The sequence below is a fragment of the Cynoglossus semilaevis genome, chromosome 15 (assembly GCF_000523025.1).
Source record: "Cynoglossus semilaevis isolate Cse_v1.0 chromosome 15, Cse_v1.0, whole genome shotgun sequence".
Classification (NCBI taxonomy): domain Eukaryota; kingdom Metazoa; phylum Chordata; class Actinopteri; order Pleuronectiformes; family Cynoglossidae; genus Cynoglossus; species Cynoglossus semilaevis.
This window is the reverse complement of record NC_024321.1, coordinates 14,475,982-14,498,609: the sequence shown is the minus strand read 5'-3', so window position 1 is coordinate 14,498,609 and position 22,628 is coordinate 14,475,982. Positions and strand designations below refer to the sequence as shown.

Below are 22,628 nucleotides of genomic sequence, written 5' to 3'. Positions count from 1 at the left end.
CCCCCGCCCCACCACTCCACTGTAAGCAGCCAACACAATTTTGGGTATTGAGGTAGTGAAGAAACTGTCCACCACTACCCATTTGGCCTTTTCAAAGCTTGACAGGAAGGACGAGAGGTAAAAATACACCACATTCTGCCCTGCCAAAATGGAGAACTTGCTTGAGTGCTACTGTGAAACAGGAATGTATATACTCCTTGTTATTAGCTTGGCCAGTCTGAAATGAGGTTGACACAATGCCAAAAATTGAGATGTTTTTCTGGCACTGAGGGTTTTTGTTTTTTCTCTCTCGCTCTCACTCTCTCTCTTTTCTTTTTGCCGTGGGTGTGTGTGTTTCATCTGGAATCTAATGTGACACTTTTTTTTTCACACGGGGCGCAGGCGATAGATATTAATTGCTTGTCCATTAAAATTTACAACACTATCAATCTGTTATCATCTGGCTACACCAATGCAATTAACTGTCACTTCTCAATATCAGCCAAATCATCTGCATGCGTTATTGCCTTTCATCGCAGCATCCAGTGACTCAGTGACACTGGACAGTAACCGAGGTGTTGAGAGGGAAAAGATGGATGTCATGTTTATATGCACAGATTGAGTAAACATCAACATAAATGCCAGTGTCGGTATCAAACATCCTACAAAGACCAGGATGGGACGAGGACTTGTGGAGCGCAGCCGTGCCGCGATCTCCTGAGGTTCATGTATATTTGATATGACTTGCCATATGTGGCCTTGGATGTGCGGATGTGTTTCAGCAAGCAATCTCTCTCACCGAGCTCGCAGAAATTAAATTTCATCCCGGGCCCCAGATCTAATACTCGGGCTTATATTTACTCTCAGTTGCAGAGCATCGTAAGCCAATATGACCCTATAGAAAGGTGGCAGAGCTGCGCAAAACACACTTAAATAAAAAACGCTTTGAGCTAACTGTTTCCCGGAGACGTCAAATCTCCTTAGACATGGATCAGTCTCTGTGCGCGGAGCCGGTCGAGAAATAGAAGCTGGGCTATTTCTGGCTTTCCCATTATTTTCATTTCTGCTTAAATCAAATTATTCATCGACGGCACGTGACAAATACTCATCAGGATGAAAATTTGTCTTCATTTGCGGTGATGGATGGATGAGAAGTCTCTAACACATGCAAAAACATCTCATTTAATCTCACTCTAATATCAGTTCCCCTTCAGTTGGCGCTGGGCTCAGAAACAGTCTGTATTGGAGATGAAATGGTCGCATGAGTCACCGGGTGAATTGAAATGCTCCTGTCTTCCTCACAATGAATGCAAAGTCACAGTTAGCATGCCGAGAGACGTTTTCCTATGCAGAGAGCCGGTGCCTGCCTTGAATACTCTCCTGGGACAATAGCACCCACGGAGGAATTTCAAGTTTTTGTCTTTGCCGCCACCCACCACACATGCACTCCTACCCACTTTATCCTCCCTTGACTTTCTTATTTTCCTCCTTTCACTTTTTCTTTTTTGACACAATGAAAATAGATATTGGTGCCTGGGTTTATCCATATGTCTGTCCGTTTTGTCTTCCGGAGATAAATTTCCTCGTTTGCAGCACAGACAGATGTGCACTCAGCGCACTTTTGTTCCAGGGGAAGCAGTAGTGAAGGATCTCAGATTGATGAACTCTTTGGTCACCGCATTTTTAATCTCTATTACTAAAGTCAACCTCTCAGCAACTCGGCGTATTTCCTAATCAAAAGAAAAACTTTAGAATGGATTGATTTGGATTCGTTTTGCAGCGGATCGATGCTGAGCGGCTGGATGCCGAGTTCGGATCGGCAGCACAAATAGCTCTTAATTGTTGGGGTGTGCAGTCGACTTGATTTGTTTCGCCTGGATATTCAGGCAGCAGCCGCTACGGCTGGCTACTGAAACGTGTCCAAGGGCCTTTTGTAAGGCAAGGCATGTCATAACCCGATTGTCTAAATGTCCACTTACAGTAAGTGGCTGTGATGCCGGGGAGCGTGCCACTCTAATTGACTCAATGGGAGTTTACAGTATGAAGTATACGACAGGGACAGACGTATCGCGCTATCAGGGGGAAGGAGCTGTTTCAACACCGAGGTTGAGTCACATTGTTTCTTTCAGCACACAGACCAACAGCACTCACACATATACGAGGGAATGAGGGTGAGTCAAGAAGTTCTAAGACAAGTACAAATAAAAAAATAAATCTAAATATAATGAGACCATTTGTCAAAGCTGTTGAAGACACCTGAGACACGTGTCTTAACAAATCATCTGTCCAAGAGCTGGTGACTAAGCCTGGTGTCAGAGTCAAGTCAGCGAGTACACCTGTGTTTCTGACCACAGTGGACACAGCAGAGAGAAGCTGTTAACAGTATTCACACTGGGAGTGTGTGTTTGGTGTTTTTTTTTTTTTTTTACTTCTGTGGTGAGGTCCACAGCAGTCAGAGTTATAGTGAAACTTTACAGGAAACTGTTTTTATATTTTTACTTCTGCCCTGTTGAAGACAGTGACAGAGGATACAGATGAAAACAAGCATTTTCTAAATATACTTGTTGTTCTAAATTATCTTTAATGGAGAGAACACAACCAGACAGGATGTCGGTGATGAATCACACAGTACTGACGGTACTCTTAGGCTAAAATACCATGATGAAACGAAATCGCTCTTTACTTTAACAGTAGTTTCTTTATCTTTGGCTTCTACTTCATCCTGACCTAATTTAAACAGTTAAACGTCGTCCAAAGATGATCAAATTTTCCTAAATTTCCCGAAGGGAACTCCCGAGGGATTCATAAAATGCTATCTCTCATCTATCTATCTAAAAGAACACTTTGTCTTGCGATGACTTAAGTCTAGTTAAATATTTCTTTACCAACAGACACAAAATGTTTGGTCTGAACTTAAGTGTGCAGAGTATGGGAGTATTACTGCACTGAGGTGGTATTTTATGTTGTAGTACTGCCTTTGTAAACAAACTCTCAGTGTATCGTCCTAGCAATGGCAAATGAATGTCAGGTACATTATCGCCACCTACTGGACTGGAGTGTACATCAGTCTTGATTTGACTGAAAATCCAAAGTTCCAGCTTCCTATAAATGTTTTTTTATACACACTGAGACACGGTCACCTTCTGTGAGTTTTTATATCCAAGGTCAGGAGCCAGGGTTCTTTTGAGGACCACTTCACTCCAGTGACTCCATTTTTCTTTTCACAATCATCCTTGAGTTTCTAAAGAACGAGGTAAAAGACGGGGCGGACACGTATTGCTCCTATTTTCATCCACCGTTTTCCACAGTGTGGTGCCTTGGACCGGGCTTGTGTGGCTGACCGGCTGCTGGCTGCGGGGCTACTGGCACAGTGGACGGAGAGGAAAACAGTGATGTCAGAGGAACATGCACAGTCACACCGACACAGCTAGAAGAATATGTTTACACTGTTGGAGCCCGTGCCCAGCCTGGCACCTTCATGCCTGGTACAATAGTTAATCAGCTTGGATCCTGCTGCTGCTGCTGCTGCTGCTGCTGCTGCCTTGGCTGCTGCTGCTGCTGCTGCTGTGACCACTGACCCTAAAAGGCATTGGTAATGGAGGAAGTCTTTCCAATGGTAAGGACACCGTCATTTTAAAAGGAAGGCAACAATTACGAGGTGTATTTTTTCCCCAACATCTTCTCTGGTTCTGGATCATCAGCAGTGGTTCAGATTAAAAAAGCTGTTGTTGTTGTTGTTGTTGGATTCCTGGATCTAGGTTTGTGTGCAACATGCATACACTACACTTTGCCTACAGGTATTTTGTGCTTGCAGTGTGTTGGACTTCCCACAGGAACATGTCAGTGGATAATCTGCTGCATTATTGCTCACTGCGTGCAGCCAACGCTGCGCACATTGTCACGTCTTTTGCGTGCCTACAGCCGATGTAATCTGGGACATTTCGCTTTCTAAACCAGACTCAGAGGCTTGTAAACTACTGATCTGCTGCACTGGAAAGCGGTGAAAAGGGCCACGGTAAGCAGTAAGCTTCCACCCACCTCCTGCTTTTAGCCGGGATGTGCGTATCCATCTCAGTTTCACCTCCCATACCCTTACAGCTTACAGCTAATTTGTTTCTGTGAGACCTAGGCACTCGTTGCTTGCTCTCTCTCTCTCTCTCTCTCTCTCTCTGATTGCCCAGGGGTATGTAAACCCCTGGCAATAATTTGTCTTTTACAAATTCGACTATGTCCTCTCTGTGGCTTTTCTTAGTCCAAAAATAAGTTTCAATCATCCCATCTAGCTGTCACAGGCTGAATTACATCAAGAGGCTAAACTGTCACATTTGTGTCTGACCCCTCCCATTCCAAATACATTTGACATCTGATTAGTACTTATGGAACTTCTACTTGTTTTTCCTCGAAGTAACTTAACTCTGTCTTTGCCGTCCCCAAAGTCGGGATTAAATTAGGAGTCAGGTGATTTTTGTTGTCACCTGAGCAGTTCTCCCATGAAAACCGGCTTCTGTTGGCGCTAAAGAACGCCAGTCATTTCTATTCATTGGACTGATTTAAAGTCTATTTGTGGACACAGCAGGATAGGAGAGAGGGGGAAATCAGAAAACATCTTAAACAACTTGTCTCGTCTAATGAGATTAGCAGAGCTGTTTACACACTCATGACATGGAGATGCACACAGATAACCCTGTAATAACTCATTATTCTTCCCATTTCCACAGCCAGGCCTCAGTCAGGCTTCGTTCACAGTTGATGTTGTTGTCGGGCGTACACAGCTATCTGGCTGATCTGAGCGCCGCAGCAGTGTGGAGTTAGCTGTGATGGATTCTGCCAGGGTGCCAGAGTATAAAGAAAGTGACAGCAGTCGAAGGACATTCAGAGGCTTCAGCGTTAATGAAACATGCATGAGTGCAAATGGGAAAGAGAACAGCAACCAGCAACCCATTGTTTATCTTGCAGTGTGGATGAGAGTAAGAAAAATAACAACGTGTATCAATTCTGTAAGAGTAACTTTAAGTGAATGGTCGCCTCATTTTGTCCTTTCATTGGATCAAACAATGGTCACTAATTATATCAACAGCCCTAAAAATATATATTTTTAATTACCTAAAATCAACCTAAAATTTCACGACCCCACTGCAGTATCTCTGCAGACCCATTATGGGCCATGCACCCCATGTTGAAGACCTCTGTTCTAAGCAGCAGCAGTGCCTGTCACGGATTCAGCGATGCCGAAAACGATGTCAAAACATTAGCTCTACACCAATGACGTCAATGAAACTGGTATTTCTTTAGAAAGCGTTTGAAGGTCATATATCTGAAGGTTCCTGGACTCGTGTTTCTGTCTCTTTTTCACCTCCACTAGTAAATCCTTCCACTGCTGTTTCAGTTTAGAGACCAGTAAACAGCAAACAGTCACACATTAGTGCAGATGCTTTATGTCATCTTTGATTTAACACGGCACTTTTCGCGTGTCTCGCCACCCCGCCCCGCAGGAGACCGTGCACACCTGTCGCTGCGCCAACAACTTCTGGAGGTGTTTTTTAAACCATTATATTAAAGCAACAGTCAAACGTGCCCCAGGTATTTCTTTTTAACTCTGCTCTTTTCACACCACCTTTAAACACAACATTCCAAAAAATACCAACAAAACCACTGCTCGACACGCTGAGATGAAGACAACAAAAACAAACCGTTTGAAAACTTAGTTATGAGGACCAACTAACGAGTGAAAGTCAAACACCTTTTGAGATGAATTAAAGAATTCTCTACATTTCATTTAACGCTTCTGCGTTGGGAAATGGCTTTCCCAAAATGTCACAACTCGCTTCTTTATCATGCCTTTGTTTCGCTTTTCTAAGGACTGAGATCGAGATCAAGGTTATTTCAGTATTAGGAAATTGAAAAGAAAAAAAAAACTACTTTCAGAAAAGTTTCCAAGGACATGAATCTGGTTAAAACAACCGTTGATGACGTTTGCTCTAATTTCAAAATTAATTTTCTTTGTGGAAGGTTTTAAAATGTCCAAAAAAAAGAGACAAGTTTAAATACTAAAAACTGAAAAATAATGCAAAAGCTTCATTTAAATTTATATGATTCAGGATTGAATATAAACTCTTTATATCTTGAATTTTGAAAGTTTATGGCAATAAAATATATATTTTATCATGGATAAAACAGCACAGTTACACTAATGACAAAGGTGCTCTTTCATAGACAGAGACTGTGTGTGTGTGTGCATGACTGGCCGGCCTGCAGTGCAGATCTGTTTCCTAGTGGAGTTTGGTGATGTCTTGTAGAGGGAACAAGGAAGAACTGTTAGAAGTTAAAACAATTAGATTTCTCATGTCATAAATGATTAAAAACTCTTAGATCCTTTTCTAAACTCATTTCTGTGCAGTATAATCGACACATTCCACATTCACAAACGTACCATGACTTGCATTTCTTTTATAGACTATATGGAGAACATAAAGCGTGACTTTCCCCTTTGCACAATGTCAGGTACAGAAATAAAAGTCTAACCCTGCAATTGTTTTATCCATCAAACACTCCAGCTAACACTTATCTGCCGACTACAAAGCACTTAAAAGCTGCCCTAACCTTTTTAAGTGTCATAAGATGGTTTTCAGCCACGGAGTGGATACACGGGCATTTACAGAATACTTGAGCTCCTATCTGTGGGCGCCGTAACTGGGTCACAACCCTTTTTAGAAAGAATAGCATTAGTGAGTGGTGGATTCAGTTTGAAGTATTGAATAATACAACATTAAAATATCAGGAACTTAAAATGATCACAGTGAAGTTTTTCAAATTTGGGCGTAAGCCGCTGTACTACCAACAACTACCAACAGAAATGTTCTACACCTCGCACCAAGTCTTATGTCCCGACTCCAAGTCGCATCTCAAGTTTTTGTCCTACCTCTAAGTCTCATCTCAAGACTTTTGTAACATGTCTCAGACAAGTCTCAAATCTTCTGTCCCCAGTCATTGGCCAGTCTCAAGTTTTTGTCCAAGTCTAGTCACAAATCACTGAACTGAACGTTCTTTCATCGGACAGATGCCGAAGTGCTGCTGAGCTTTGGTGCAGTGTTATACTGATGACTTCACACAGACGCGGTGACCCTGCTGTGCTGTGCTGTGCATGCAGACAGAGGGAGGCCAACGTGTGTTGACGAGGCCCGGAGTGTGTGGTATTGACCTGTGGATGTCACGTTGTGATTAGTAGGAGATATCACACTCCCCGTGCTCAGAAGCACATCGATCCCCAAACCCAGGTGAAGCCCATCACTGGGGTCATTTTTATCCTCCTCTCTTCTATTTTCCCTTCCCTTCCCACTTCCTCTCCTTCCCTTCACTCAAACATTGATGTTTCCTCTTCTTCTAAATTATCTCTGCTCTTCAATCTTTTATAGCGCCCCCCTCCTGTTTTATATGTGGTTCTGCTCTTCCATTTCCTCTCTCTTCTCTCCGTTCACCCTCATGGATCAGACTCCTTATCTGGCCTAAGCTACAGCCGGCAAGAAAAGCCGACTTTCTCTTGAGCATAAGACCAACGGCTTCAAACAATACACCACGGGCCTGGCATGACGCAGGCCTGACACTGACAGATGAAAACACAGGCCACTCACACACAGCCTGTAAACAAACATCACTGAAACGCTGATTTTCTGCTTTAAAGGCTCAAACACTTTCTCTTTTAAATGGCTACACCACTAGGAAAAACAGGGTTGTGTAAAAGAGAATCAGCATTTATGTGTCGGGATCCGTGCAAAATAAAATAGTCCCCATCCAGGAGGGAATGGAGAGAGAGAACTGAGAGCTTTTTTTTGGGGGGGGGGCTCAAATTTATTGGATCATCTTTAAAGAAATCAGATCAGAGTTAATCTTTTTGAGAATATACATGTAAATCTAATAGAACCACAGTAGCACGTCCTTTCTTGGCTCCTGTGTGTCATGTTTCATTTTTAGTTTTTTGAGCAAACAAATATCTTACTTAGATGAATGCTCGCTCTCTCTCGCTCTCTCCCTGTGTCTTTTTCTCTCCCCTGCACAGACAGGCAGAGTGGTGGGGGCAGGGGCTGGGAGGGTTTACATATTGCCTGGATGATTCAGTGCTTTAAATTACAGTACATGGCACTGTAGCCTGGAGGAATCCAGTAAATTCAGTGACGGGAAAATGTGGCTTTTCTAAGGTCTGTCAGCCTAAGTTATATTTGGGCATCAGATATTGAGGTAAAAAAAAAAACGTAAATACAGGTAAAAACAAAACAAAAAATTAAAACGTAGGTGTTGTTTTAGTGCAGCCAATTCGATGTGGAAAAATTATCTGTGGACTAATGCATGATCAGACTGGGATGCACTTGTGTTTGAGTGCAGCCCCGGGTACCGTAGGCTGCATGGTAGCCATGGAGACGGCAGTTTTCAACCGTGTGTTATGTAGCTGTGTAAGGCCCAGGTGAAAAAATTAGGCAAATGTTTCAAATTCTCCTCCTGTGACTGGCTTCAAAAATTCCACATGGGCAAAGAAACAAACAAACCTTCTTTATATGTAGTAACTATTTAGGGAAAACTAGTTGAATCATGGCAGTCGGAGTGTGATGAAAGGCCAGCACTCAGAGAAGAAGAAAAACGGGTCTAAGTAAAAGGCTCGGAGAAGCAGAACAACATTTATCGTGTCCAGCCTAGTTTGAGTGGAGATATAGAGAAGTGTTTGCATCGCTGAGACTCGGCATAGTCTGCAGGTCTGTGGAGATTTGGGTACAGTGAGAAGATAGAGGAAGCACGATGGCTCAGAGGATTCAGGCTCCGCTGAACTCAGGCTTATGTCTAATCATCTGCCGGGAGGGACTCAGCAGGGTCTCTTAGAAATAGTGACGGGGAAAGCGTGATAGCAAAAAAAAAAAAAAAAAAAACAGAGGAAATGAGAGGAGAGATGGAAGACTGGGGAGAAGCAAGATGTAAAAAAAAAAAAAAAAGTTACAGCAGAAAAGGAAGAGAAAAGTCCTCCCCGTGGCCACGTTAGTTTAACGCATATGAGAATGAGTTGAGATAAGATACTGCTGCAGTATGTTCTTTACAACCATTAGCTGAATAGGAAAATGGATTAGCGACACGTTATATGACACCATTTCAATCAAAAACGTTCAAGGTCAGCAGATATATGTCGGATTGGGGTCTTCCTAGTTTAAGTTTTAGATGGCGCTGTTGAGTAGTGGGGAGTTTAAGGATGAATTCTGTGTCCTACATTTAAATCCGAAAACTTTTGCAGTTGTGAGAATTCTGTCTTTGACTCCAGGTCACAACCTGTTGCTTTGTCTCGTTTATGTTTCGAATTCGAGTTCCGTTAGAAAGAACTTTCAGTTCAGATCTACATAAAAACCTTGTGTAAAACTTTAATATTTTTTCCTTTTCCAACAGATTTCAATTCAAGGATTAGTTGAAAATTGCATTGAAAATTTGCTCTGATGCCAAAATTTTTTACATTTTTGAAACCCGTCTCGGAACTTTTTGACTCTCCGTTGCATGTCACCGGCCCAACCTGATGAAAATCACTGCTGAAGCTTCAGAGATTAGATCCAGCTGTTCCAGATTACACAGCACCATCATTTATGGCTCCTACATGAATCACCACCAGGAGAACATCCACATCAATTAACACAAACTGACCGCTCGTCCATGTCCATATATCAGCTGACCGCTCACCTCATGTGACCATCTCAGGTTTTTCTTTTTTTGTTTCCGTCTCTAATTGAAAACAACATTTCATCCCTGACGTAGTTGTCAGAACATTGGCCCAAACTTTGAGTGAATGCGTATGAATAGCGACTCTGTGACCTATTCAGTGGTCATCATACCCCAAGGTCAAGCTTTTTCCCCTCTCCATCAGAGGTAAATTATCTCCACAGGCCACTTCACCAATGAGGGGCCTGAACTGCATGCCAATTTAACAGGTGTCTAGTGAGGGGGCAGCGCGGTCGAGGTCAGATAACAGCAGCGTTGAGGCAGCTGCCGAGCCGCGCGACAGCATTTTAGCAGGGGCCCGGTGAGTGATTACCTCAGAGCTCCAGTCATAATTCAGCATGACCTCAATATGCCAGCTATGCTAGCACTTGATGGATCTGCTCACAGTTTTGGTGTCAGGTACTGGCATGTCAAACACAGGTAGATAATGATCGGGGTATCTGTTGCCTCAACAAAGTAAAACATGGAGAGATATGAATGTGGCGCACGTGTCGTCGCCGCCACCGCTGCTCGCTTCTCCGCGGCCCCCGCCTTTAATTCGCCGCAATACCGAGTGAGCAACCGCACGGACGGCGAAGAGAAAACAATGTCACGAGTGCTTAACCATCATCAGGAGGATGCCTGTCGTGCGGTGGCCTATTCATCAGGGCTGTGGCATATCAATCAAAGTCTACACAAACACACATGCACCCACGGACGCACACATGCACCTCCCTGAGTGGATAATTAGTGGATTCCCACAGTGGCTGATGGTGCCTGTGCACTTCTCCTTCTCCCTCTGACCTTCCCCAGCGAGCTTCCCATCACAGTGGGCCTCATCAAACATTGCTCTAATACATATTTATTGGTTCGCTGACAGCTCGCGTGCACTGGATTTATACGTTTCTCGACAAACAATGGTGAAGCCTCAGTCACTTCTCCCGCCTTTCATCAGCCGCAGCCGCCGATATATCCAGCAGAATCAACCTGGACGCAGGCTCCTCAGCAGCTGGCCATCTGTGAGCTCCGGGCGCGCAGGAAAGACACGGGACGCAGCCCAGTCGTATTTAAGCCTCTCCTCAATTATGACAAACGGATTTGATGTACATATGTCTGTCAAATTGCTTTGGCAATCACAGTAACTGCTCCGCTGGCAAATGTTTTCATACAGCAGCGTCTGATCAAAGATTTCCAGAGAGCGGCTGTGGCTGTGGCTGCTGCGGCATTGGGATTCAGGACGGACTCCCTGCACCATGACTGACTCTGTCTGCAGAGCAATCTGAGTTGAAATGTGAAGAGAGGCAATACCACTAAAGAGTGTTAGGGGCGGAGGGAAGAGGAGGAGGAGGAGAGGAAGGATTAAGCTCAAGCCCTCCTTTAGGCGTCAGAGCAGCCATCTTTCATCCGGCCGCTGCTGCTCTAATGCTTTCAAGTGAGTGTCACCCCAGACATCTGCTTCCGCTCGCTGGGACGTGGCCCAGGCCACCCTCCTACTGAGGCACACGACCACAGGACAGCTCCGGGGGCAACGGCGGGGCAAGGCAACAGAGGACTGGAGCCAGGTCAACGCCGGACACATGAGCAGAACATGAGTCGGTGAAGTACAGTGTCTGGTGGAGCTTCTGGACCTGCAGTACTGTAGTACTTGTAATTTGATGCTTAATTAAATTAAGAAATTAATAAAAATTAATCTTTCAGTCAAAGGTCAATGGGACATGGAACAGTATTGGAGGTAAACCAGTGTCTCTGATTTTCAGTCAAAGGTCAATGGGACATGGAACAGTATTGGAGGTAAACCAGTCTCTGAAGAAAGAAAGTTTGGTACCTGGACAGTTGGATGGTTGATGGGTTATGTTGGTGTTTATGGGTGAGTTGATTGAAAGGTATGTTAGTGAGTAAGACTGTAGGTTGGGGAAGATAAGGTGAGGTCAGTAGGAAGGTTTGTAGATAGATCTGAGAGTTCCAAAGGTGAAAAAAAAATCTTTACATATGAAAGAAAATAAAGTTCTGTCTTCATGTAGGTTCTTAGACCTCCAGGTTATTTTATGACCTGGTTTCAGGTGAAACATCTTCAAGTCAACAAGAAAGTCCAGTTGCCATCCACTGAACTGCTTCGACCAAAGCTTTTCCTCTTACTTTTATCTGGCTCAGTCCAAACAATCCTGCAGGAGGTGTTTTTTTTTTTTTTAATCATAGAAATTCTTCTCTACAGATTTCTGGGGGATGGTTTAAAAACAACTTGCTTCTTTGCCGCAAGTAGGCACTGATATTGAGTTCCTTTTTTATCTTCTTTTTTTCAGTTTTGGGAAAAGAAAAATAATAATAAAAATAAACATACTTTATTAATCTCATGAGGAAAATTTACTTATGACAGCTGCAGTATTAGACAGTAAACTGGGGGAAAACTCGTAAATCAGAAGGAAATTAGTCAAGACTAATTACAAAGCTGTTGCAAAAATATGAATACATTTACAAAAAAGTTTGGGTAAAGAAAGTTGGGGTTTTTGGGAGATTTAAAAAATGTTATCAATTAAAATGTATCCAAAGCTTGACAAAGATGACGTGATGGTTGTCAAAAACACCCGAAAGGTGTGTCTCCACATGTAGTAGTTATTAATGTTTGACATTTTAAAATTAAAAACTCTATCTTGGAACCTCAACCTGCCATGTGTATCCATGTGTGTAGACTCGGCCTTGTCAGAAAATAACATGATGCAAAGTCAGAGAGGTGTTGTGAGATTTATTTTGAAATCTTGGCTGAAAGACGCTCCCTTAGACTGTGCTCAGAGTAGACTATACTTGGAAACACACACACTCACCATAGAAACATTTATCAGTTCACTCACCCAGACGCATTAATTCCACTTACTACTTGCAAACAAATAAATGTAAATAGCTCTGCAAATAAACACTTCATCTTTGCCAAGAAAAAAAAAAAAAGCCCCCCCCGCCGCCGCCCCTGATTAACACTACCAAAGTGATGTATCTGGCACTTAACTCTCTTGTTTACCTCATAAACACAAAAGACTTCAACAGAGCCTCCCACGCTGATGCTGAAACATCAGAAACTGAGACTCTGTCAGTGGTGATGCTCAGATCTGATACTAACATCAGATGTCACTTCTAACCGTGTAGACAGACAACGGGGTCGATCTCTGACACGGAGATGCTACGTCATGTGTTTGCAGAGCAGCTACGTGGAGCGTGTCAAAGCGTTAGCTCTATGCTATTAATTATTTAATTTATTTAATCTTGCAATGCGTTCCTCAGAAGAAAAAGACAGGTGACGAGAAAAGAAACTTTCGACCAATAGCACGAGAGGATCACAAATTACAGAGAATGTGCCAGAATTTATTGTTTTGAAGGCTTAACCTTTAATGTGGGTTTCTGCCGCCCGCTCTAACGTATAGTCTGACACAGTTGGTTTTTTTATCGAGACTCAAACTCCACGAGGCCGTGTTTCCAACGTATAAGAACAATTAATGTGTAAAATTAAAACTTTTTGCCACTGAATTGTGCACTGAATGTGTTCAAAGACGTTCGTTATTTATGAATTTTTAGTCAACATAGTTGTTTATTCTCAGCTTCAGTGTTTGTCTGGATCTCACATTTACTATAAATATTTATAAAACGTTGTTTTTCTTTAGAAAAAAAGTTCATTCAACTTTGTTAAGCTTCTTGCTTATTCTCTGTTTCAACTACTATTTTTTACTTTACGTACCTTTTTTTCTTGTTTGCACCAAATGTTTAGAAAGACCATTTATTCTTTTTTTTAATGATGTTGCTGCTACTGCAAAACAATATTCTAACAACATAAATCTGTGAGTTTTATAATAATGTGAACATTTATTATAAACTAAATGTTTAATTCATGTCTGATGACGTTTAGTCTCTGACACATGTTGAGATATAGAGTGTTAAGGTTTAACGCTGGTATGGGGTCCGTATCAGATGTCAGGTTGTGGTACTGGTTAGTGGGGTTAGGGATGGGGGAGTTAGGGTTGGGGTTTGGGAGTCACAGTGATGTGAGATGTACTGAACAGGGGAGACAAGCTGTGATGTCACTTTGAGTTCATTGTGTAGAATGAAAGAGTTCTAAAAAGTAAACAGAGAAAATTGTTTCCTGTTTGGAAATTGGTTCCTTGTGAAAAAAAAGTAGTCATTTGAAAACACCTTCCTGTTTTTCTGCCACTGAAATGTAATGCAATTTGTGAAGGAAGTACATCAGACTTCACCAACCCACACTCTACTCATTCACTCGTACACAGCATATCAAAAAACATTTATTGACTGAAATGGTGTGTGCTGTAGTTCCTTTGTGCGACAGAGTGAATCTGTGCTGCTTCCTTCCTTCCTTCTGCAAATGCAGGCAGTGGGAGTCGGGTTTTATTTATAGAAATCCACCCACAAACTCCTGTAAAATTTACTGATCTTTGGGGTTAAAGAAGTTTAGGCTTTTACCTTGCACTAGGCGTTATTGATGCAGCGCTGTTCCTGCGTGCACATGTGCATGTGCGTGCTCGCGTGCGTGTGTAATGACTGCAGGAGAGCAGCATCTGTGTCTATAATTGCAGTGTTTCAGGCTCATCCAATTTACAGCTGCCTTGAAAAGTACATTAAGGCAGCGTTCGGGGTTGACATATTCAATAAAACGCTGTGCATTTACCACGGGGCGAAGGACGTCATGTCTGACACGGTGTACAGGCCCTTTTTGTTAGTCTTGACTCTTCCTGTGCAGCACGTCCAACAAAGCCTGCAGAGGTGCATTTGCAGCATCTGCTCCAGATAAATACACAGGAGCTAATACACAGCGAGTGTATGGAGATAAATGGGAGGAGGAAAAATGACAGACAGAGCACTGATTCCCTCCTCAGTCTGCAAGCTGTCTGTGAGACCAGGCCATCTGCACATTCATTATCACAGCCATGATTCTATTATTGCTCTGTTTGGCAACAAGAAGTTGCTCTGTCTGGCCTTTGTTATTCTTATCAGCCGTGTAGCTGACAGCCCCCTTTTGATCACGGTGGCACCAAAATTAACAACCGTCGTGTATTATGGCGCATAACAGAATTATCTCTCGCGATATAACAACCCTCTAAACATCCCTCTGTCCTCTCTTCCCTGTGTCCTTGTGCAGGTTTGTTCCACAGAGCCATCATTCAGAGCGGCTCTGCCCTCTCCAGCTGGGCGGTCAACTACCAGCCGGTCAAGTACACTCGTCTCCTGGCAGAGAAGGTGGGCTGCAATGTCCTGGACACCTTAGACATGGTGGACTGTCTGAGGAAGAAGAGCTCCAGAGAGCTGGTGGAGCAGGACATACAGCCGGCGAGGTACCATGTGGCGTTTGGGCCTGTAATTGATGGCGATGTCATTCCGGACGACCCTGAGATCCTGATGGAGCAGGGAGAGTTCCTCAACTATGACATCATGCTAGGGGTCAACCAGGGCGAGGGCCTGCGGTTCGTGGAGAATGTTGTGGATTCGGAGGACGGCGTCTCTGGAAATGACTTTGACTTCTCCGTCTCGGACTTTGTGGACAGTCTGTACGGGTACCCCGAGGGCAAGGACACGCTGAGGGAGACCATCAAGTTCATGTACACAGACTGGGCAGACAGGGACAATCCGGAGACCAGGCGCAAAACCCTGGTGGCCCTGTTCACCGATCACCAGTGGGTGGAGCCGTCAGTGGTGACGGCTGATCTGCACGCACGCTACGGCTCTCCCACCTACTTCTACGCCTTCTACCACCACTGCCAGAGCCTGATGAAGCCCGCCTGGTCGGACACCGCCCACGGGGATGAAGTGCCATACGTTTTTGGAATTCCAATGATTGGTCCGACCGACCTTTTCCCCTGTAATTATTCGAAGAACGACTTCATTGTCAGCGCTGTGGTGATGACCTACTGGACTAACTTCGCCAAGAGCGGGTGAGTTCAATGACAGCTGCTCATTTTCATTCGTTACACCAGTTAGAACTGGATTTACCCTTCGATACCTACGATAAATGTCACCTTTAACTAAACAAAAACATATTTAACTCTAACTTGTGTTTATCTGTAGTTTTTTCAGTCAATTACAGCTATTTTATTCAACACTTAAGATGTTTTTTGGCTCTGAACCCTGTCATCTTGGCTGATTTTAGTACTATATTTAAAGTGAATTACCACCCCCTAGTGGGGTGGGGTGTTAGTACGCCAGAAACTGGGGAATGTTTGTTTGCAAAACTTTACACACACAGCCACACACACGCATGGAAACACACATTCTTGGCTGCAGACGTCCATCAGATGGTGCTGCTGTCAATTTAATGCAGTGTCCACATATGATTTATCACCCTTTTCTTTTCACTCTAAACCAATTACCTAAGTTGACATTACATTTTATTGATGAAGACCTTAATCTCATTACTGAGACTAAATGATCTCCAGGAAAATGTCCACTGATGTCATGAACAGATTAAGAAGTAAACCAATTTTCTCTGGACTTACATGTACACCGGACACAGTTTTGAGGACTTATATAAGTCCAACTGTTTCATTACAGGGTAGCTGTGTATTAATTACTACTACAGAGACCTCCCTTAATAAGATAATAAAATGTTTTTGTTTTAAATAGTGGAACAGAGATACAAAGAAAAACACAATTTTTTTTGTCACTTAAAAAACATAAAAAATATACAAAAGTATAATCTTACCTCACAAAGTCGGTGGATTGCAGTGGTCACTGTCGATCTTGATGGTTGTTAAGGCTACTTTTTAAATCGTTGGTGAAGCCGTCGTGCTCGCTTCATCCATAGACTGCCTTGTTGCACTTGTTGAGCCTGGTCTGATGCAAGACGGGCGTCCGACCTGAAGTTCAAGGCTCCAGAAAGGCATGCTGGGCATTGAGATGTGACGTGGCTGCTGGCTGAGGCACCCAGAGATAATACAAAAAGATTAAAAAATAAATTAAAATGGCAAAGTCACTGGGAATAAGTTGAAGGAAAGACTGGCTCTGACCTGGTAACAAAAGAGTGGAAGTGAAGGATGTACACACATGCACGCAGGTGGGTAATGAGACACAGGTGTGGATCGTTGATGATCACCAGGGAGAGGAACATGGCAGGCAGGGACAGGTAGAGGAGGGAGACGTGGACACACAGGAGCATCTGAAATGAATGAAGCAGAAGAAACTAAAATAAACAGAAAATAAGTGAAACTAAAGACCTGGTTTAACCAGAGGAGCTGGACGTCTGAAGATAATAATATTATAAATATTTATAATAATAAAAATGCGATGTTTTTTTATTTTCCAGACCCCTGGCCCTCCGACAAACATAGTAGGTGTACATCAGTCACATCGCATGTGTTTAAAAGGGCTACAATTTTTAATCTGATTAATTTCACACCTGATCACTTATCACAGGAAACCTCTTATATTGACAGCCCATAAATGTGATTGACATTTACGCTTGTGGAATCAGTTCAAGGTGACCCACTTATTTATAGGCAAAGGAAGGTAAACGCAAAACACCTCATCGTTGAACTGTTAATAAAAACGCTGTCACAGCTTTAGGGCTGCAGAAAGTATATATATATATATATATATATATATATATCGGTATAGGTATATAAGCCAGAAAGGACATTTTCCAACTGATGTTTTTCTCAAAGGTGTTTTCATCCAAACTTTTTGCATCTCTGTCTGGAATCCTAGGACATATTGAATCTGAAGAAGATTAAATGTTCAACCAGAATGCGTGCAGTACCGTTTGTGCTCGGCTGATTGTTTGGGTCGAGCGTGACTGTCTCCCCTGTGTGTGTGTGTGTGTTTGTGTTTTTGGCTGGAAATACCATCAGTGCTCTATTAAACCGCAGCCTAAAAGACACAGGGACTTATCAGGCAGGCCTATCAAAATCTTGCCCTTAGCAGTATTGATTCCTGCAGCCTGAACCCAGTCAATCATTCATGCCCTGGGTGACTCCAGCTCCCCATCATGCTTAACCCCCACCTCCCACCCCCCAGCCACCCGTCAGAATTTCTGCCCATTTTGTATGACTACTAGTAATCATTTGTAACAACAATTTGAAATTTAATTTGACAATCCCTGTTACCAGAGAGGGTATCGATCCACCCCCAGATGGGATGCAGCCTGAAATCTCGTTGTGTTTTTTATCTGTCTCTATATCATCTGCTGTCCAAACAGGTGGCATTTACATCCAGCCGTCTGGCATGGGATGAGCCCCGGGCCTCCGCCTTAGCTACATCCTTGAACTGCTAATGCAGACCAGTGCAGAAGGATTGATGTCGGCTGTTTTAGCTCTTCAAGGAAAGCACTGAGGTCCGTCAGTGATGCTCAGCCTAACCAGCTGTCTCCCCCGCCTGGCATCCATGTTGTGTCTCCACACACAGACAGATGCAGATGGATGGGCTTTTTTTTCTTCTTTTTTTTTTTCTCGCTCAGCCAAGAAATTCATCTGCGTTATAAGAAGGAAAGACGTATGGAATTTTAATGAGGCGCATGTGCACGTGACTGCACACGTGACTCATATTCTGAATTATTCCGAACATCGATCATGTCACAGCGTTGAAGTAAAGTCTGTTTTAAACACAACGCCGCGCTGCTAGAGATCATAAAGTACTGATAGCAGCAATAAAACAAAATCAACTCCAAGTCGTCCTTGTCCCGCCCGTCTTTTCTCAGTCAGGATGTGATAAAAATAAAACAATGAGATTTTTTTTTTTAAATCCTCTCCATTTCCATGACGTCAACAATTATCTGCTCCTTATTAAACACCTGTCAAGTGAAAGAGTGGTATATACCAATGATTTCTGTGCAGCCAATCAAAATCCACAGTTCCAGGTTCAAACAGATACGACCAACTGAACGTGTACTTTCTTCGTTCTCGCCGTCAAAAAAAATCTTCATCTCCAGCCCTACTCCACCGACGATAAATACTAATAAACCGGCAGACCATAAAAACTATTTATCTTTGGATCATCTAATGACCACATTTCTCCCAGAGCTGAAGGACGACGCTGTGCTCTGCTCGACGGACTCAGTGGTGGCATTTAACAACTTCTCATTACGGAACGACTTTCTAGAGTTTAAAAAAAAAAAACCTGAGGTTTGGACAGCAGCAGGAACTGACAAGGACTTCACCAGAAGCCATGGCAGAACTCGGCTTTTTTGTCTGACTATAAACACAGGTTCAAGGTCATGTTACACACCATGTGTAATGATATTTTGAGCGCTTTGTTTATAGAGCCTGCCTCATAGAGAAGTGTCCGCTAGGTCATGTTGGTAAAAAAAAAAACTGGCTTCCAGCAGTGTGCTGAAAACAACTAGTAAAACACTTTAATAGTAGTAGTACTAGTAGTAGTAGTAGTAGTAGTTGTTGTTGTTGTTGTTGTAGTAGCGATATACAAGAACAAAAAAAATACAGATAGAATATGACACAGATATCTGTCTTTTGTCTTTTTTTAGAAAAGAAAACAACACATATTTCAACAATTTACATTTAATTTAGAATCTTAAAAAACTTTGTATTTGTCTTCAAAATCAAACTTTCTCACATAATTTTTCCCTAAACTTTGTTTATTGATGTTAAATAGTATAAAACAAAAGGAAAGAAAAAGAAATGACATTTACCATATTTCTATCTGATCTAAAAATACACCGTATGCCTTATTCTAACCTAAAAAAAAACATCAATCTCAAAACAGTTCCTCAGATTTCCCTGCATCACTAACCACTGAAGGAGTCACTGACAGTCAGAAGAAGAAGAAGAAGAAAAAAAAAACCCCGGTGCCGCTGCTGACCCTGCGTTAGGTATGTAGATTTATGCATCAGGGATCGTTCACAATTACAAGCAGATCTGTTGGTAAACAAACACTGGACTTGTGTTTGCAATGTTATCACCCTGTAGTGTATCGCCCAGGCAAAACTCCTGAGGGGATTACAGGCAAACCACAATTAGGCGCTCAGATGTTAAAGAGCCCAGGATTAGATCCCAGGATAATAGAAAACTCAGCCTGCTGGTAAATGTACTCAATCTCACGTAAAGGATTCCAGTATAAGCTGCCCAGGGGTGGATTTTAAAGTTCAGTCTCCACATTCAGGCAGAACTACGAGAAAAAAAACTTCTCTTCCACACCATCCAAACCTTTCTGGCTCCAGAGGACATGCATTTAATTGAGACCCAGATGAATTTGCTCTGCCTTTATGGCCCGTCTCCAACCGTCCTCCTGCTTCTTCACTGCCTTTCCACATGTTCATATTTAAATGACCCAGATTGGCCGTCCTGCCCCTGACTTTAAATCCTCACAGAGACATGTTGAGAGACTTTTAAAGCAGCAGCAGCAGACCACCCAGAAGTTCCACCTTTTTCTGCCTCTCATGTGTCATCTCTGACAGGGCACTAGGGGTGGGAATCTCTGGGCGACCTAACAGTTCAGTCCTGATAATGAAATTAAAAGATTATCAAATTAATCATGATGCTGATACATGAATCGATACGACATTTTATTGTAGTATATTTAAAATCCACCATGAAGTAACCAAGTTATTCTGTAGCATTAACTTTTATTTATGCTAACGGAGTAGCGTAGCCTCTTGGTCTTCAATGACAAACACAATTATGACACTTCTGTCAGAATGTTTGGTTTCTGAATGACATGAACGATAATCTCCCTGTTCACAAATAAATTAATGTCAAGAAAAAGAAAGAAAAACTCATGAAGGGAATGAAACGTTATCAGAAAAATAACAGTTTAAAATGAGTTCAATTGTGTTCATTTGAAGTCAAGTGTCAGTGATTCGATTTATAATTACATTTATAATTAAAAAATAGTTTTAAACAATAAATAAACGAAAAACAAAACGTGATTTTTTTTTTATCAAACGCCGTGAAAAGTATTTTTCACATCCTCTCTTCACTTCATCAAAGCTGAAATCCTGCCACATTGTCAGCCTTTAAGACAGGGGGCGCCAGATGAATGTGATTGTTCTCGTGGCTCTGTCATTGGCCAATTTGTTACTGACAAACTGTTATGCATCTATGACATCTCACCACCTGATTGGTTTAAGTCGATGTTTCCTAACCATAGGGTCACGGCCCACAAAAGCACCACCTAGAGAGTGGCAACAAACAGTTTTGCACCTGTCCCTTAGTGCTGCGTAGATCAACTGAAGACATCGGAGATACGTTATCCAAGAGAATTCTACTTTACACCAGCTGCAGCAAAAAGTATAGAGACATAAAGATGAAGAGGTCAATTTAATCTATACAGTGTTAATATTATTAATGAATTAATTTTAAAAAAAGAACCATTATTTCTCTGGGCCCTGACGGACAACCCTCACAGCCCCCCCCTCCACCAGCGTCAGTTAGGAATTAATGCAATCAAATCAAACCTTCTTCTTATGTTTGTGCAAATGTGTTTGTTTGGGTTTACAACATGTGATTTTTTTGTTGGAGAATCTTTTAAAAAGCCCTGAATTTACTCTGCTCTGTGATATTTTTTTTCCACCTGCAGAATCAATCTCCCAAAACAGAGCCAAAGCCCCCCCACACCCACCCCCCACATCATCACCACATTTACTCAGATTTTCCCAGAACATCTCTCCACATTCTGCTGCAGCTCCTGTTTGCACACTAATGTGAGCACTAAAGCACGGCGGCGCACGACAACACCTCAGAAAGAAAAGACGGAATGATGAAAGGCGGCAAACACATCCATCATTATATACCATTAGTGTAATAAATATGCGGTGCCATCTTCTGGCTTCTTGTTGTCTTCCTGCTGGCTGCTGCTCATTTCCGTAAACAGTACCACACGCTGTGCCCGGCCTTGCTGGGTATTAAAAAACAAAACGCTGTCATGTTCAAATCTTTCCTCATTCCTCATCATCGCCCCTCCATCCGCCGTTAGTCTCTGACCTCATGTAGCACCACCTCTCTTCATTACTATTTACTGTTTTTAACTCACATGAACAAAGTTAGTTTTTCGCACCTGCAGGGGGAGCTGTAGGCAGTTTGAACCACCTAGTTTGCAATAGCAAAACGTTGATACATTTGCATTCCGCAAATATGCGTGTCAGACAGGGGCTGTAGGTCGCCATAAGATGTTTTTTTATTTTGTCACATGATCAGTTACATGTGCAACTGCAGTGAAATATGGGGTGGGGGGGGTTTCCTGCGTCCTCCATTACATTCCATTACTTGAATAGAGACACTACATGAATCACTTGTTATACCAATTACTTGAAGTACTGATATTTACTACAAAATAATCTATAAAAAGCTATATTGTAAATTATATATTTTTTCTTTATTTATATATTTTCTGCATGACTGCACGACATGCTTTTATTGTCCCCCAGGGACAAATAAAGTTCTTTGGAATTGAAAAGGGGGCGCTGTGGTAAGAAGAACCACTGGTCTACGGTCAGGTCTACTTGGTGTGAACAGAGAGCTGTTGATTTCACTCTTCACTGTGTGTTGTTTCTCACACTCGTCAATCCAGCTGCTATAGAATTGATGAACAAACATTTCATTAATATGCCGCCTTCTGGCCACACACACACACACACACCCACCCCCTGCCTCGTCTTTTACCCCCAGCTCCTAATATCTCCCATCACTCACACCTCATCCCTCCTCGTCTCCTTTCTCCTGATTCGTCCTCATCCATTTTTGCGCCATTTCATCTCACGCTGCGCCATGAATCTGGAAATACTTGACGGCGCGGGAGCGTACCCGAAACAGACAGCCGACTACTCCATTAAATAGGCAGTCACTTGATAGGAGATTTGTAGCCAATATCCTGATTTGCATTAGAGAAGGTAAGGAAGTGGTGTGGCTTGTTAAGGGGCCTGGACGCCATTGATCGGTGTTCACACTGTGGGCTGAATATAATGAGCAGTCAGCAGGGGTGGGGGGGTGGGG

At 42.7% G+C, this 22,628-nt stretch overlaps 1 protein-coding gene across 2 annotated transcripts in view; it reads left to right on the top strand.

The window, feature by feature from the left end:
- Window positions 1-22,628, top strand: part of nlgn3a (neuroligin 3a) — a 163,874-nt gene that overhangs the window by 128,829 nt on the left and 12,417 nt on the right. For both annotated transcript variants that reach the window (XM_008327322.3, XM_008327318.3), the window contains one exon: window positions 14,837-15,626. In XM_008327322.3, the coding sequence (XP_008325544.1) occupies window positions 14,837-15,626 (790 nt within the window). The remainder of the gene's footprint in view (window positions 1-14,836; window positions 15,627-22,628) is intronic.